This window comes from Temnothorax nylanderi, unplaced genomic scaffold (genome assembly GCF_030848795.1).
Source record: "Temnothorax nylanderi isolate EJ_2023f unplaced genomic scaffold, tnyl_v1.0 TNYL_tig0652_pilon, whole genome shotgun sequence".
NCBI classification, from domain to species: domain Eukaryota; kingdom Metazoa; phylum Arthropoda; class Insecta; order Hymenoptera; family Formicidae; genus Temnothorax; species Temnothorax nylanderi.
The window spans coordinates 4,906-21,832 of record NW_027249714.1 but is presented as its reverse complement, the minus strand read 5'-3'; the positions used below and the strand labels follow the sequence as shown (position 1 = coordinate 21,832).

Here is a 16,927-nt window from a genome sequence, read left to right as displayed (position 1 = left end):
AGAACCTGGTTCATGGCTGCCAACTTTCGAATGGTGCTGTAGGGCTGTTTTATTTTATACATGTGGTATTGTACCATAATACCAGCAATAAGTTTTGTTTTGTTACTTACTGGAATAAATATTTTCTTTTTCACAGTTTTGTGAAAGGCACGATCGTGTACAAAATTTATATAGCATTTTAGCACTCAAATGTGCTAACTTACTTCGAAGTAAGTTATTCGGAACATTTAAATGCTAAAATTACATATATATATTCTGTACATAAGAATTATTGATCATATTTTTATACTTTTGCAGCAATGTACATTTGCAAGCATTGCAACGAACAAATTGCTTTGTTTGATCATATTTCCTCCCATGATTGCTTTTTGGGCAAGGCTGTTTTTATGGAGGAAGATAATAATGTTTTATTTTATTGTCAAGAGGATGAACGTGAGTATAGTAACAGAGAATTATCTATTATCTATTTTACTTCACATATGTTAATCTGTCCATAAATGATGAATGCGAGCAGGTTATAACAATAAATGTTTAAATTGTATTTTAACTTTTTATAGAAATGTCTTGTCCACAAAGCATTGAAAACGATGAAGAAGATGCAACGCAACTTTCGAATTCAACAAGTAAGGAATCAACAAGTAAAGAACGTATGTATTTAACTGAAATATAAATATAGAATGAATATATATATATATAATAGTATAGATATACATATATATATATACATATATATAATATATTTGGATATATATGTAAAGCGTATGCTTTGGGGGCAAAATTTCAAGCGAATGAATACTTTGGAGACTTTCGTATATTTTAGGGTCAAGACTCAAAGTATCCACATATCAAACGTATCGTTTGGGGACATTGCAATATATATTAAATGTATAATTTGAGCCCAATACAATTCGCCGATATCGTTTGGGGACATTGCACATATATATTAAATGTATAATTTGAGCCCAATACAATTCGCCGATAGATGGCGCAATAAGTCCTGAATTCAAAAAAGATTGTGACCTCAAACTATGCTTTAAACATAAAAAGGTATATTTTTACTCGTGACCTCAAACTATGCTTTAAACATAAAAAGGTATATTTTTACTCGTGACCTCAAACTATGCTTTAAACATAAAAAGGTATATTTTTACTCGTGACCTCAAACTATGCTTTAAACATAAAAAGGTATATTTTTACTCGTGACCTCAAACTATGCTTTAAACATAAAAAGGTATATTTTTACTCGTATACTTAGGCTACTGAATTAGACATTAAAAAACTTTCTAAACTTCCTATACATATACAAGTTTTTAAATATATTTAACATGCACTTATTGATTATTTGGAGACGTAGTATTAATGAAAATATTAATTCTAAATTAATATTTTAACATTTATTGAGATTTTAAAATGATAAAAAACCTTTCGCCAAACTTACTGTATTTTATATCAGTTTATGAGCATTGCTTTTTTGGTAACAAACATTTTGTATATTTATATATATAAACAATATATATACAAGAAATTTATTGGGAACATTTATTGTTGCGTGCGCATACTTTGAGGACATATTGATAATTTTATATTGATAAATTTGGGAACGTAGTATATAAATATTAATTTTAAAAAGTTGACAAACAAGACTAGCCATGCTATGGTGACGATTGCTATACAGCAACAAAAATTGTGATGACTACTGCCCGCACGCTGTTCGCTGATACGTCTTAGAATTAAAGATAAAATACATATCATAGTCTGATTTTCCGAAGCACTCATCAATTTTTCTAAATTAATATTTTAATATTTTTCTTAAAATAATAAAGAACCTTTTGCCAAATTTATTGTATTTTTTATCAGTTTATGAGCATTGTTTGTTAACAAATATTTTGAATAATTATGTATATAAATAATATATACACAAGGAATATGTTGGGAACATTTTTTGTTGCGTGCGCATACTTTGAGGACATATTGATAATTTGGGAACGTAGTATAAAAATATTAATTTTTAGAAATTGACAAATAAAACGTTTTTTACGCTGGTAGATCGTGATGTATATTTTAGTCATGCTATGGTAATAATTGCTGTACAGCAACGAAAATTTTGATGACTACTGCTCGCACGCTGTTCGTTGATACGTCTTAAGCCGCTCGAACATGTCGCGCGCGGCTGCCGCGCATGTAAGTATAGTGGATACGCGGCTTTAACAAAAAATACGTATGACAGTCCGATTCTCCGAAGATCTTATGAATTTTTCTAAATTAATATTTTATATTTTTTGAAAGTTTTTAAAATGATAAAGAACCTTTCGTCAATATAATATTTTTTATCAGTTTATGAGCATTGTCTTTTTGTTAACAAAAACTTTGAATAATTATATATATAAATAATATAAACAAGGAATATATTGGGAACATTTTTTGTTGCGTGCGCATACTTCGAGGACATATTGATAATTTGGGAACGTAGTATAAAAATATTAATTTTTAGAAATTGACAAATATAAAACGTCTTTTACGGCGGTAGACCATGATGTATATTTTAGCTATGCTTTGGTGACAATTGTTGTACAGCAACGAAAATTTTGATGAGTACTTCTCGCACGCTGTTTGTTGATACGTCTTAAGCCGCTCGAACATGTCGCGCGCGGCTGCCGCGCATATAGTAAATACGCGGCTTTAGGCCGGTATACATAGTCCGATCTTATATTTAAGATCGTCTCAAGATCCTATTCCACCAATGAAATAATCGCATAGCAAAAGAAATACATATCACAGTCTGATTTTCCGAAGGACTTATCAAATTTTCTAACTTAATATTTTAATATTTTTGCGAGTTTTTAAAATGATAAGGAACTCATCGTCGAATTTATTATATTTTTTATAGGTTTATAAGCGTTGATTATTGTTGACAAGTATTTTGCATATTTTCAATATAAATATACATACACAACAATTTTATTAAAAACATTTTTGGTACGTACGCATAATTTGAACATATTATGCTTGTGTCATAAATCGTACAAAATCGTTGATTTATATAAGTGTACGAAGAATAATTAATTATGGTCAAATCGAGTATATTGGGCATCTGAATAAAAGGTCTGCACAATGGCCGCGTTCAGTAGACACAACTGTTGAGTGTCGTCTTTTCAACACGCTACGCTGATTTGTTGGGTCTAAAAGTATGAGCCAATCACGTTCGATTGCTACTAAGCGGTTTGTTCTGCTGAACGCGCCCAATGAGCATTAAGCATTGAATCACATATTCGATGCTTATTGGTTCATAGGATTTTATGTTATGCATATACAGCTTGTCTTTCTCGCGAAACACGCAGTCTATGTTCTATGCTTATTGGTTCGTGCTTGTGTTATTCCCTCCACATTTGCCCGCCATTTGTTATTGACCTCAGTATCTAGTAACGTTTTCATTAGTTTCGTTCTAAATTGAGTGAAACTGAGTGACTTTAACTAGTAGTGTAAACGAGAACTTTTCAATAAAACAGGAATTAGATCAGGTATGTATAAAATTCATATTCTTATTTTGCTTATCTCAAACAGCATACTTGTCTAAAAAACATCTAACAGATATTTTGAATTACTTAGACAAAAAAATATGTCCTCAGAATGCCTCGAATATGTATGCTGCCTAGAATATCTCGTATATTAGAGATATTATTTAATAGAATATTGTAAGTAAGAGCCTAACCTAACTTTAACCTTTCAATAATTGCATTGCAACGATGTTACAATTTCGCTGCGACATTGCTTTTTTTTTTGTTTTACGTTGGAAGAGGGGAAATGTCTCGTACATTCAACCGGGGGCCGGCCACCCGGGATATGTGGGGCTTGCACCCACTAATGCCCGTATCACACTAGCGATTGGCGATTGCGTCTACGTTTGCGTTTACGTCTCTTGACCAATCAAAAAGTAGCTGCTGGCGATTGCGATTCGCGATTTCCGTTCTGATTGGTCAAAAAACGTAGACGCAAACGTAAACGCAATCGCCAATCGCCTAGTGTGATACGGGCATTAAACCCCTCTCCCAAAAACAAAGCACGCTGGACCACAGTCACGTCACACGGGAGACCAGAGGTTTTACATCATGCGACGCGACAAGCTGCGACATTGCTGCGATGTAAATAAATATTGTTAAAAATTTTTTTTAATTGTGATTTTGTTCAATAATTGTAATTTTGTACCGATAAACAATAATTTTAAATTAATATATTTTTTAATTGAATAATTAGAAAATATATTAATTTGAAATTATTGTTTATCGGTACAAAATTACAATTACTGGGCAAAATCGCAATGGAAAAAAAGTTTGTAACAATACTTATTATTGACATTTAATAATTATTAATAACATTTTATATTTTTTATATTGAATAACTAATAAACAATAAATTTTAATGTAATCGATATTTTAAACTTGTCGCATTTTATATTTTTTTAAAACGTCTAAAATCAGATTTTTATTGTTGTATTATATGTTTATTAAGATTTATTTAATTTTATAAATTTCTTTAAATTATTATTTTATAAAAAAGGCATATTTATAAGATATATGAATATATTATTTGATAACTGTCAGTTTACTGTCTAGAAGAAGAAATAATGCATTTTAGATAAAAATATTATAGATAACAATTATTTTCTTATCATCAATCAATTGATCAATTCAGAATAAATTCTTTTTTCAAATATATAAAAAACTTTTTATTAAAATAATTATTAGATATACATTATTATTATTATAAAGAAAAAGCACTTAAAAGTCAGTTTTTTGTTTAATTTATTTTTATATTATTTGTTAATATATTTCAAATATTATTTAAATGTTTATTATTTATAATTATCAACATATTAATTAATAAAAAATTGTTTTGTTTCAGACGATGTTTTCTTTAGTAAAGTTTGATAGTGGGGAACACTATGTGTTACCATCAAAAAGAGTTAAGATTATTCAGGGAAAGAACTGTGTTATTAAATACAAAAATGGAGGGAAATATAGCGGTTGTTTAATTGATGTTTCTGGTATGTATTAATATAATCAATCTTTTTATACATTATTTGCTTAATACATCTAAGTAGAATAACAATATTTAATAATATACATATATAATAATGTTTTCAGAATCTGAAGAAAAATTAAAAAAACTTCAAGAAGAAATAAAATCATTTCAAAATATTAAAGAAAAAGAATCTGATCAATGTGTTGCTAAAGAAAAAGACGGAGTACAATTAATTCCTTTTTCAACAGTGATTAATGAAGAAACATTGTGTAGACCTTTTATTCAGATGCCCAATATACTCGATTCTTCAACTATTAATGATAGTATTAGTAATCAAAACGTACATTTAATTTCAAGTTCTACACCAATTAATAATAAAATATCATGTGATTCTAACATTCAATTATCAACTACATTAAATAAACAGTATGATACTGCTGATAATAATCAAGCTACTGATACTCATACTCAACTTGACATCATAGAAAAAAACGTAATGGAAAATAATATAAATAAAAGTTTTATATCTGAAAGCTCATCAGCACCTAGTGGTATTACAGACATTATAAATAATATTGGTAATGATTGGATGACATCTGCAGAAAATGATCTTAACAACAATGATAACAATTATGATAATCAAGATAGAGATCAAGAGAGTATTATAAATAATGAATATAATCATAGTGATGAGATAGTAAAAGATTCAGATTATGTTTTAAATAGCGACGAATTAACAAAAAACCAAGATTCTTCTATAAATAAAAATAGTACTAACAGTAATAATACTCATAATAGTTCACAGTCTCATTCAAAAGAAGATTCATCAATGGAAAATTCTTCTCTCCAAAATGTACCACCTATTGATATTCGCAATGTAGAAGTTCCGTGTTCAAAAGATTCTTCTTCAAAACGAACAGTTAAAAAATATTTTTGTACATATTGCAAAAAATTGCAGACCAAATTTGCTCGACATCTTGAATTAAAACATAAAACAGAATCTGATGTTCAGAAGTTTATACATATTAAAAAAGGAACACATGAACGAGCAAAAATTATCGCAGCTATACGTAATCATGGCAGTTTATTACATAATACACATCATGAATTAAACACAGGTGTATTAATAACAGCTAGACAGCGTCAAGCGAAATATAAAAAAAGTGCTGACGATTATATTTGTTGCACAAATTGTAACGGTTTTTACTCAAAACTAACAATACGTCTTCACTTTAGTAAATGTAAAACAACACATAAGAAAGGTGTACGTGAAATTACTGTTATGGGCAAACGACTGACAGGATATATTCATACTTCTGCTAACGAAGTTCTTCGCAAAATTATATTTCCTGTTTTAAGAGACGATAAAGTTACAAGATGCATCAAATATGATGAATTACTAATATTATTTGGCAATAAACTCTGTGAAAGATATACAAATACTCATCAACATGATATGATAAGAGCACACTTGAGACTATTGGGACGTTATAAGCTTGCTGTTCAAGATATTAATAAAGAAATTGATGATTTTCAATTAATTTTTCGACCTCAAAATTTTAATACAGCTGTCAAAGCACTTAGAATAGTTGCTAAATGGGAGGCATCTATAATGTGGTTTAAAACACCTGCGGTTGCTAATACTCTTACTACTTTATTAAAGAAATGTGCTGCTACGCTTCAAGCTGAATGTATAAGAAAACAAGATTATAAAACAAAACAAGCTGTTGATGATTTTCTTATTTTATGGCGTGATGAAGTTCCAACTTTAATAAATAGAAAAGCTATTGAAGATCAAATAAAATATAAACGACAAAAGAAAGTAATTCTGCCATCAAAACAAGACATTAAATTGTTATATGATTATTTGAAAAAACAATGTAAAGCTTCTCTTAATATTCTAGAAAAGAATTTTGATTTATCGTCGTGGAAAACATTAACTCAGTGTACACTAATATTAGTTCAAATATTTAATCGCAGAAGAGCAGGTGAAATCGAAAGACTTACAATAACAGATTATAAAAATCAGGAAATTTTAGACAAAAATGTAAACCCAGATATTTATGAAAAGCTTTCTGAAGAATCTCGACAATATGCTAAAAAATTTGCACGGATAACTATTCGTGGCAAATTAGGTAGAACTGTGCCTGTTTTACTTAATGCACTTGTGATAAAATCCATAGATACAATTCTTAAGTATCGAAACAAAGCTGGAATAAAATCTAATAACGAATATATTTTTAGTGTTCTAAACGCAACAAAGTTAAAAAAAAAAATATTTAAGAGCCTGTCCTCTTATGAGAAAGTTTTCTCAAAAATGTGGTGCAACCATTCCATCTTCTTTACGAGGAACTACTCTTCGAAAACAAATTGCTACATATACTGCAATGCTGAATATTGAAGATACTCAAGTTGATAATCTCGCTAACTTTATGGGACACGCTAAAGAAATACACAAAAATATCTATCGAATGCCAATTCCTGTAAAAGAAATGACGGATGTATCTCGATTATTAGAAGCTGCAATGGGAAATGATTCAGATGCCGACGATGATGGAGATAATGATGATAATATCTCTGATACTGACAGTGCATTAAGCGTCGCTTCCGCAAAAATTGCACAAAGAAATGATTACTTTTCAAATTCCGACAATGACTTTGATGACAACAATGCAGGAAGTTCTGATCATAATGAAAATAGCTCTCATTCAGAATATTATAGTGGTGAGTCCTTTTGTCTTTGTTTCATTATTTTTTATTTATATTATTTATACTATCATTTAGTCAATTTTATATGTGTGTATATTATAACTTTTAGTTCATTTTAATTTAAGAATATATTTTTTATTATTGTTTTGTAAATTAATTATATTGATATTTTTATTTTCTCACAGATTCCCAATTTGAAAAAACTAATTGTAATGACAAAAAAAAACAAACAAATTCTAAACGTCGCCGCAGTGAGTTTCATTATTTGTATTCATTAAACATGCAGTTTATAGATTTCATATCTTATCTAAAAATCTATAATATTTTAAAATACAATTTTTTTTATTTAGTCAATTTTATTTAGTCAATTTTATATGTGTGTATATTATAACTTTTAGTTCATTTTAATTTAAGAATATATTTTTTATTATTGTTTTGTAAATTAATTATATTGATATTTTTATTTTCTCACAGATTCCCAATTTGAAAAAACTAATTGTAATGACAAAAAAAAACAAACAAATTCTAAACGTCGCCACAGTGAGTTTCATTATTTGTATTCATTAAACATGCAGTTTATAGATTTCATATCTTATCTAAAAATCTATAATATTTTAAAATACAATTTTTTTTATTTTATAATTTTATAATATTAGTTTTTTTAATTTAATTATATTATATCTAATTTAATTATATTATATTAGTTTTTTATTTTAATTTAATTTAGCTCCTCCATATGGACAAACTAAACGTATTAAATGGGATAAAGGAGAAAAGGATGCTCTTTCTAAACATTTTGGCAACATTTTGAAATTGCCACAATTGCCATCTCTTGAAGAATGTCAAACTGCAATTAATAAATATAAAATTTTGAAGAAACGACAACCGCAACATGTAAAATCATGGATAGATAATCAACGTAGAGCTGCGAATCGTAAAAAAGCATACCAGATTTCAAAATTATTAAAATAATCTTTCTTATTATCTGCGTCCTGTGTAATTACTTTGCTTATATTTCAATATTATTATTTTTCTTGTGTTCTTGTACCTTTTTTTCTTTTCTTTAATATTATAAAATTACAGAGATAGAAAAAGAATATTAGAATATTCTTTTTAATATTTTGAAATTGTTCTTTGTATTTTATTTGTAACGTTGTTTTTTTTTATACGTGCATTTCTTAAAGTTTATTTTTGATTTTTTGTAGCACTTTTTATTAAATTTTCCGTATTTTTATAATCTTATGCAATACTTTGTGCAATTTATTTCAATGCTTAATATTTTAAATATTGTTACGTAGTTTAATGATGCGTTATATTAGAAAATTACATTTTATTTTTAATTATTTGTGAAAAAATTTTAATTTCTTATAAAATTACATAATCGTAACATAATAAAATAATAGAGTAAAAAATTAACACAATGTATATGATGTAAAAATAATGTATGTGACATTATAATATAATTATTGATATTCTAATATAATATTTATGCATAAGTATGTGTATAATGTTATAATATAATAAATAGTAATAAAATTGATATAATAAAAATTTTTTATTTTTACCTTTTGTATAATTAACGATATTGTTATTTTAAAAATTTATAATATAGATAACTCAATTCATTTCAATTATTGACTTACTAATATAAATAATTTGTGTGCATTGGTTAAGTTATCTTGTTCCCAAAGCATGGTTTTAATTTGAGATGTTCTTTATAATTACATACTTTGAAGATTTTTTATATGTACTAATAGTTATTTACATTTTTTAATTTGATATTAAAAATAGCACAAAGTTATTGTTTTCCATTTCAATAAGGAACATGTTACAAATATCTTTTCAGATTATTCAAATAAATAAAATTTTGAACGTTTTTTTAAATTTATTTACAAATCAAGAATTTATGAAATTGCAATAAAAAGTGATGATAAAAGTTAGCGTAGGTTTTTATTTACTCAATATTTTTTACTTAAACTTTTATATTTAATATAAAATAAAATACTTGTTTTAGTAATTAAACGTTTAAATTTTTTGAGACGTAGATGAAGCGTATAATTCAGCAACATTTTTTCGAGTGTAATTAACGAATACTTAAAAAAGTTTCAAATTATACAATTCACATGTACAATGGTCTCTTATATATGTTTTAAAATTTTTTATGTTTTTCTTATAGTGACCGCGTTTTAAGAAAATTTTGTTTTTAAAGTATGCCTTAAGTTTGAGGTCTTCCTTATAGTAACTGTATAGTTTGAAAACTATTATATATACATACATTAAATGAATATTTTGGGGACAATTCTTGAATTATACAATTTTCTTCCTCCTTCTTAGGTGGCTAAAAACTAACTTTTTCATATACTAATGTTTTGCTTGGAAATCTCTTGCTCAAAAAATCTGAAAAAAGTTTAAATACCTATATCGGGAATATGTAGGGGAGACCGGGGCTAGACCGCTAACGGGGTAAATCCGCCAAATCAAATATGTCTTTTAGACGTGTTTCTTGTATAATTTAAGAACTGTCCCTAAAGTATTCGTTTAGTATATACATAGCAGTCCTCAAAGTATTCGTTTAGTATATACATAGCAGTCCTCAAAGTATTCGTTTAGTATATACATAGCAGTTCTCAAAGTATGCAATTAATTTAAGAAAGACCTCAAATTTAAACGTATACTTTGAAGACACGATAAAAACTGCCATTATATATGTTAATTGTATAATTTAAGAACTGTCCTCAATATATTCGTTTATTCTGTATATATAAAAGTTCCCAAAATATGCATTGCATAATAAAAAAGCTTGAAATTTTAAAGATATTGCCTTATAAAAAATTGTATAGTTTTGGACGTGTTTCTTTCATCATATTACACACATTTACGCTGTAAAAAAGATATGTCTCAAACTATACGTTTGACATATATATATATGTAGATAAATATATAATAATATGTGAATATTTTACATTTATATTTTTACAGATGCCATTTGGGATAAAAAAGCAACATTGGCGGCTATAAGCCTCTATGAGGCAAATATAGAACTGATGGATCATCCGAAAAAAAAAGGAAAAATATGGGAGGCAATAAGAATTGGACTGTTGGAATTTGGAATAAAGGTAGTGTTTCGTTAAGAGGGCAGGTGTATCAGTATACACCTTTCTGTGAAATATTTGCAACTTTTAAGCCAAAAAATTGAAACATTGTAGGATTTTATCATTTATCGATTTATCATTCTGAATATAACACATTTGGAGGGTTTCATATTTTTGGAAATCTTGAGTAAATTTTTTAATAAAAAGATTTTAACACTTTAAGTTTTTCCCATACTTACATACAAATGAAATATTTTATATAATAGAATAGAGGAACAAGAAATATAGATATATAGATGCAGTTGCACTGCTTTATTCTATTTTTTAATTTAAATATAATAAAGGTATGTCTTAACATTGCGAACACTCTGCTTTTTATATTTTAGATGACGAACGATCAAGTACGATGGAAAATCAATGCGTTAGTAAAAAAATACAAAGAAGTGGTAGATAATAATTCATTATCGGGAAGGGCTCCTATGGATTTCGAGTGGTATGAGCAGATGGATGAAATTCTCGGATCGCGGCAGCGTGCCATTGCTGGACAAACTGTATCATCAAAATTAACATCAAAAACATCAAATCCTTGTACGTCAACTTCTCTAAAAAAATCTTCGTGTGGGTCTTCTCCGATTGCGACCAGTTCATCGATAGTAACTTTACCGAAGAGTACCTTATCGAAGAGTACCGACAGTACCGTAGACTCAAATGTTACTGACGTGAGAAAGCGTAAGCGTCTGTGTCATGGAACAGGTTCTAAAACTGCAGCAACCAAGGTCGAACTCGAAAAACAGTGGCTGCATCATTTACAAAAAAAAGAAGAGCGTGATCATACCAAAGATCAAAAATATGCAACTCTCATCGAGACTAAAAAAGATGCCTTAAAGTTAAAAAAAAGACAGCTTGATTTGAAAGAGGCTGAACTGGAACAGCGAAAAGAGATTGCAATGAAGAAGACAAAAGAGAAGAAAAACCGTCACTCAGAACTTGTGGAAATCGAAAGATTAAAATATAAATTACTAAAAAAATTGGTAGAAGATAAAGAGAATCAGAATCTTCATGAAACATCCGATTCCGACTAAAGTCCGATTCTGATTAGAGCAGCGTTAAGTCTTAACTTAAGTGTTATTTTTTTTTAGTGAGTTACAATGCAAATAATATATTATTATAACCCAAAGATTAGAGGGTATTTTCTTTTTTATTAACACGTAACTATACCAAAAGTACATGATAAATTATAAGCCAAAGATTTAATAGATAAATGTATATTATATTATAAATGTTCAATAAAGATAATTTGATATACATATATAAGATACAGTTATTGTCAACAGTTATTTGTTGTCTTTTATAGAGTCAATATTATTTAATCGTTTGGAGAATTACGTACACACGCGGTGTCCAGGCATTAATGACCGCGTATGTACAATAAATCATTGCTCAGAGAACAGTTCGTTAAATAGTTCCATTCTGCGATCTCGTGCTGCTCTATCTGATATTTCCAGTTCCCTATTATCAACTGAAATCTCAAAATCGTCGTTATCTTCTTCAGGAAAATTGTAAACATCATTTCCGTCAATACAGTAATTATGTAAAATGCATGCCGCAACTACTGTGTTAATGATAAAGGACATTTCACGATACTCTGTAAAAAATTTGATACGACGGAACCGTCCTTTTAATTGCCCAAATGTTCTTTCAACAGACATTCGTGTAGATGAATGTATAAAATTGAATTCCATCTGTTGTGGTGTGAGATGACCATTATCTCTAAATGGCGGAACGAGCCATGGCAAAGATGGATATGCGGAGTCTCCTAATAAAAAGGTATCATTAGGGAACAATACACCATTGTCACCATTTGCTGCATGATACAATTCTGATCTTCTGAATATACGTGCATCATGGAGAGAACCAGGCTCACCACAATGTACGTTGGTAATCCGCATATTCGCATCTGCCACTATTTGTAAACTAATGGAAAAGAATTTTTTTCGATTACAATAGTCTTGTGCAAACACTGCAGGTTTTTCTATGCGGATGTGAGTCCCATCAATTGCTCCCAAGACGTTTGAAATTCCTTGCTTAGCACAAAAACTTTCAATGGTCGTAACTATGTCATGCCCTTGTGGCCATCTAATCACTTCATCTAATTTTGTCATCAGCCAGGCTATGACCCGTCGGAGAACCCGAAATACAGATGAGATAGAAATTCCAAATCTATCAGCCATAGTTCGCAAAGGTTCTGTGTTGGCAATATACCACAGAAAAAGCAAAAAGCTCAATTTTGCTGAGATTGGTATCTTTCCAAATAAATGCGATGGAATAAAATTTGATAACTGTAGCTCATCTGTAACAAAAAATTCTTTTTACATTTTATACAGCACGCATTATGGTTACAATAATGTGAATTGCGTTTACCATTATGTATAAATCAAACATATGAACATGTTTTATACCAATAAGTTTTTGTGCAGTGTGTCGGTTTAACCGTAAATGCTCCTTAAACTCTTCATCTGTCCAGGAATCAATAATCGAAAGATAATTCGTAATTCGATGTCTCCTTCGGCCAGTTGTTAAGTAATGCAGTAGAGGAAAAAACAATAAGTCTGCGTGCTCCTCGTCGCTACTGGATGAAGTGATGCTGCCACTCGAACTACTGTCTAATTCTTGCATTTCACTTGAATCGGTTGAATCGGAACTGCTACTTAAGTTTGGAGTTTCTATCAATTGACACACAATTCTATTTATATCCATCTGCAAAATATCATATATTTGTAACTCATTGCCAATAAAAACAGTAACAAATGATGATTATGTTTGACTTAATACATATTATGTACATATTATGTTTGATTTAATACATACGTACTTTGAACACATTAAAATCTTTTAATTAAATAACCTCAATTTCTTCAATAAGCGAACCGCGCGATTTCTCACTAGCTATCGTGGGATGACATAAGCAGACTCTAGCGATGTAGTTTAGAACTAGAACGCATTCCATCAAGCATCTAGACACAGTGTTCGACCGTGTCACACAGTGCCGCTCTGTGTCTCCTAGATGGAAAGCTCCCACAATAAACGAGCTTGTAAAGCGCTCCACGAACCCATGTGACAACTCGTCTCGCGTGGAAAGTATATGCGTGAACTATTTCGACATATATATTAGACATTTATGCCTTCCAATACTCACATATATTCAATATACAATTTATCAACAATTTACTGCTTTAAATGTTGTGTTTTGGTAAAGCAGCGACTTAAGGCATTATGCAGACAACGAGCGGAATAAAGCGGAAAGCTCGTAGCATACTTATTGCCATAAAAGTTGCCACAATCTGTTGGAAACCGTTTTCGTAAAATATTTAGTTCACATTTTCGCCAATAAAATGGAAATATGTGTAGGCAACTATAGCCATATTGACGCGCGCTAATATATATGTCAGCCAATCAGGTTACGTGACTTTTTGGCGTCGTTGGCGTTTGGCGCCTCTTTCTTAGTTGAGGCTTCTCTCTGCTACCGGCTACCCACGGCTACCGCCATTCAGCTACAGAGTGAAAAGACGCAGTAAAAACTAAAAACTGATTTAATAATTGTGCCGGCCAGTTATTATTTAAAGATTGGACAGAAATTCACAGTGCTAATGCAGTAAGTATTATATATACATTAATTTTATCAACTTTGTCTGGCCCACTACTATAAAACACGGCGACATGACGCGCCAAAGGGCCCTTAATCCCAGACAGAGTTTGATGAAGATCTTTATTACATCGCGCGACCAGCTCAAAATTGCTCGCGCGATGTTTCCGACAAACAGAAACAAGATCTAAAACGTGGATTAAAAATCCTGTAAAAGGCACGTGGCGGAGGTTTCTGTTTGCAATAAAACTGCAATTAAGATTAGATGGAATGCATTTGTCTGCCGGTACTAAAAACAGGATCGCGAGATAAACTAAGGACCCAGAGCCCTAATAAAAGAGAAATCGATAATAATAAAAAAAATGGATAAGTCACTGGAAGAATCGATAACTCCCAAAATAAGACGGTGGGGGTGGGCCTTACGACAAGACTTGCCAATGGACAGCCGTAAAAATAGATAATTTATATCTAGCTCGCCAAGGGATAGGCGGAAAACCGAAACTTACGTCACGATCGGAAGAGAACTCTACCAATCAAATCATATTAAAAAATAATCCCGCCTCCTTACTTCTGTATAAAAATCGCGACTTTACGCACTTGGAGTCACTTCCGATCCGGCACGAAACAGTTCACTTCTGAATCCGTATACTCATCACAGTTTTCATTTACTTATATATTAAAGGCAATTTTCTGCTGCTCCGCCAACCTAAAGAGTCGCGTGTCAATTCTGTGCGCGCTAAGTGCCACGAATCACCCTCGCTAGCGACTCGCTGAGACCTGCGATCAGCACCAGCGTCCAACAGAAATATATATATATATATATATATATATATATTAAAACAACCTTCGTTCGAAACGCGGATCTAGCTCGCGGCTGGGCTGGGTTCGAAGGAGGTGCGGAGGAACGGACGCGCGGTGAGGTTCGGCAAAATGAAGTGTATCGTGGCTAGCAATTAACGAGACAGAGTTTATCGTATAATGGACGGTCGCGATATTTACAGCGGATTGAGTACACAGTGTAACAGTCGCGGTATGTACAACGGCGCGGTGAGCGCAGGACGCAGAGTCGGGGCGCACGCGGTGCGCGCGGAAATGCACGCGGGTGGCGATCGTGACGGGCGATCGGCGTGTGAAGGGTGGCGCGAGGCCAGGCGCGGGGCGCACGGGCGCGGATACGGCGGCGAGATCGCTGCAATTCGGTGCGTCCGGTGGCGGGCGTATCCGGTGAGAAGCGCGCGGTGGAGGCAGAGCAGCGCTCTGCTCCCGTTCGGATACTTCGTGCGCGGGGACGCCGGTCGGGTATCGAGAAGCGCTCGGTGAAGATAGAGTACGCCAGAGGCTCTCTACCTTCGTCCTGACTAGCGGGCGCGTGGTGTAGGAGCGCCGGTCGTCTGACGAGAATCACTCGGCGAAGACAGAGAATGCCGGGGGCGCTCTACCTTCGTTCGGACTAGCGGGTGCGCGTTGGAAGGAAGCCGGCCGTCGATCGAGAATCACTCGGCGAAGACAGAGAATGCCGGAGGCGCTCTACCCTCGTTCTGACGTGCGGGCGCGGTGCGGAAGAAAGCTTGTCGTCTTGCGAGAATCGCTCGGCGAAGACAGAGAATGCCGGAGGCGCTCTACCCTCGTTCTGACTTGCTAGAGAGATGCGGGAATTCAGGATCGGTGCGGTCGGTCGGAGCGTTGATCGGAAAATCGCATTTAGCGTTAAAAACGCTTGTCTTTTATACCCGGCGCGGCGGTGTTACGCAGTGGCGGGGGTAGCGACGGCGATCGCGAGCGCCGAGATGGTGCGGCGGAACGGTCGGAAAATACGGCGTCCCGACGCCGCGATCGCGTTCGGCGGTCTTCGGTCGCGGTCGGCACCGCTCGGCGCGTCGAGGCGGTTGCCGCGTTAAGTCCGCTCGCGGACTTCCTAACGTTACATGCTAGCTTTAAAATAAGGCGGGCACACCGTGCCCGTTCCTTGCCCGGCGGATGGTCGGCCGGGCGGTCTCGGCAGGGTGTTAGGCCGGAACGATGCAGTTTTCGGGGGTGCATCGTTACAATATAGGTCGTATTATAATAGCCATTCTATTCCTGTCTCGAATAATCTTAGCGTTCTCCGCTCAAGATTCTTATAACTCCTCTCGAAATTGCTCTAGCATTACTTGCTCAGAGTAATTATCGGAGCCTTTACCTTAGCGACAACACGCTCAAGGCACTCTTCTACCGACCCGCAATTCTGCTCCATACGACCCAGCTGTAATTCCTCAAGCATTATTTGCTCAGAGGATTTTCAGTTTCCTTGTCCTAGCAATATTTGCTCAGGACCTCCCGTCAATTCTAAATTCTCCCGCTTAATTACCTTAGCGTTATTTACTCAAGATAATTAAGAATCCTTTGTCTTAGCGATATTTGCTCAGGACCTCCCGTCAATTCTAAATTTTCCCGCTTAATTACCTTAGCTTTATTCGCTCAAGAT

General features: G+C 32.6%; 3 protein-coding genes across 3 annotated transcripts; 2 read left to right on the top strand and 1 right to left on the bottom strand.

Annotated features, from left to right (window-relative positions):
- Positions 1 to 88: 88 nt before the first annotated feature.
- LOC139784638 (uncharacterized) lies at positions 89 to 12,133 on the top strand. Its single transcript, XM_071723822.1, has 5 exons — positions 89 to 209; positions 298 to 432; positions 558 to 647; positions 10,708 to 10,844; positions 11,207 to 12,133. Exons 2-5 carry the CDS (start codon positions 300 to 302, stop codon positions 11,900 to 11,902), a joined length of 1,056 nt encoding a protein of 351 aa, XP_071579923.1. The 5' UTR covers positions 89 to 209; positions 298 to 299; the 3' UTR covers positions 11,903 to 12,133.
- Positions 3,365 to 7,979, top strand: LOC139784636 (uncharacterized). Its single transcript, XM_071723820.1, has 4 exons — positions 3,365 to 3,518; positions 4,900 to 5,041; positions 5,142 to 7,743; positions 7,914 to 7,979. Exons 2-3 carry the CDS (start codon positions 4,903 to 4,905, stop codon positions 7,418 to 7,420), a joined length of 2,418 nt encoding a protein of 805 aa, XP_071579921.1. The 5' UTR covers positions 3,365 to 3,518; positions 4,900 to 4,902; the 3' UTR covers positions 7,421 to 7,743; positions 7,914 to 7,979.
- Positions 12,070 to 13,696, bottom strand: LOC139784637 (putative nuclease HARBI1). The gene is made up of 2 exons (XM_071723821.1): positions 13,280 to 13,696; positions 12,070 to 13,170 (listed from the first exon to the last, which is right to left on the bottom strand). The coding sequence occupies exons 1-2, from the start codon at positions 13,575 to 13,577 to the stop codon at positions 12,254 to 12,256; spliced, it is 1,215 nt and encodes a 404-aa protein (XP_071579922.1). The 5' UTR covers positions 13,578 to 13,696; the 3' UTR covers positions 12,070 to 12,253.
- Between the last annotated feature and the right edge of the window lie 3,231 nt (positions 13,697 to 16,927).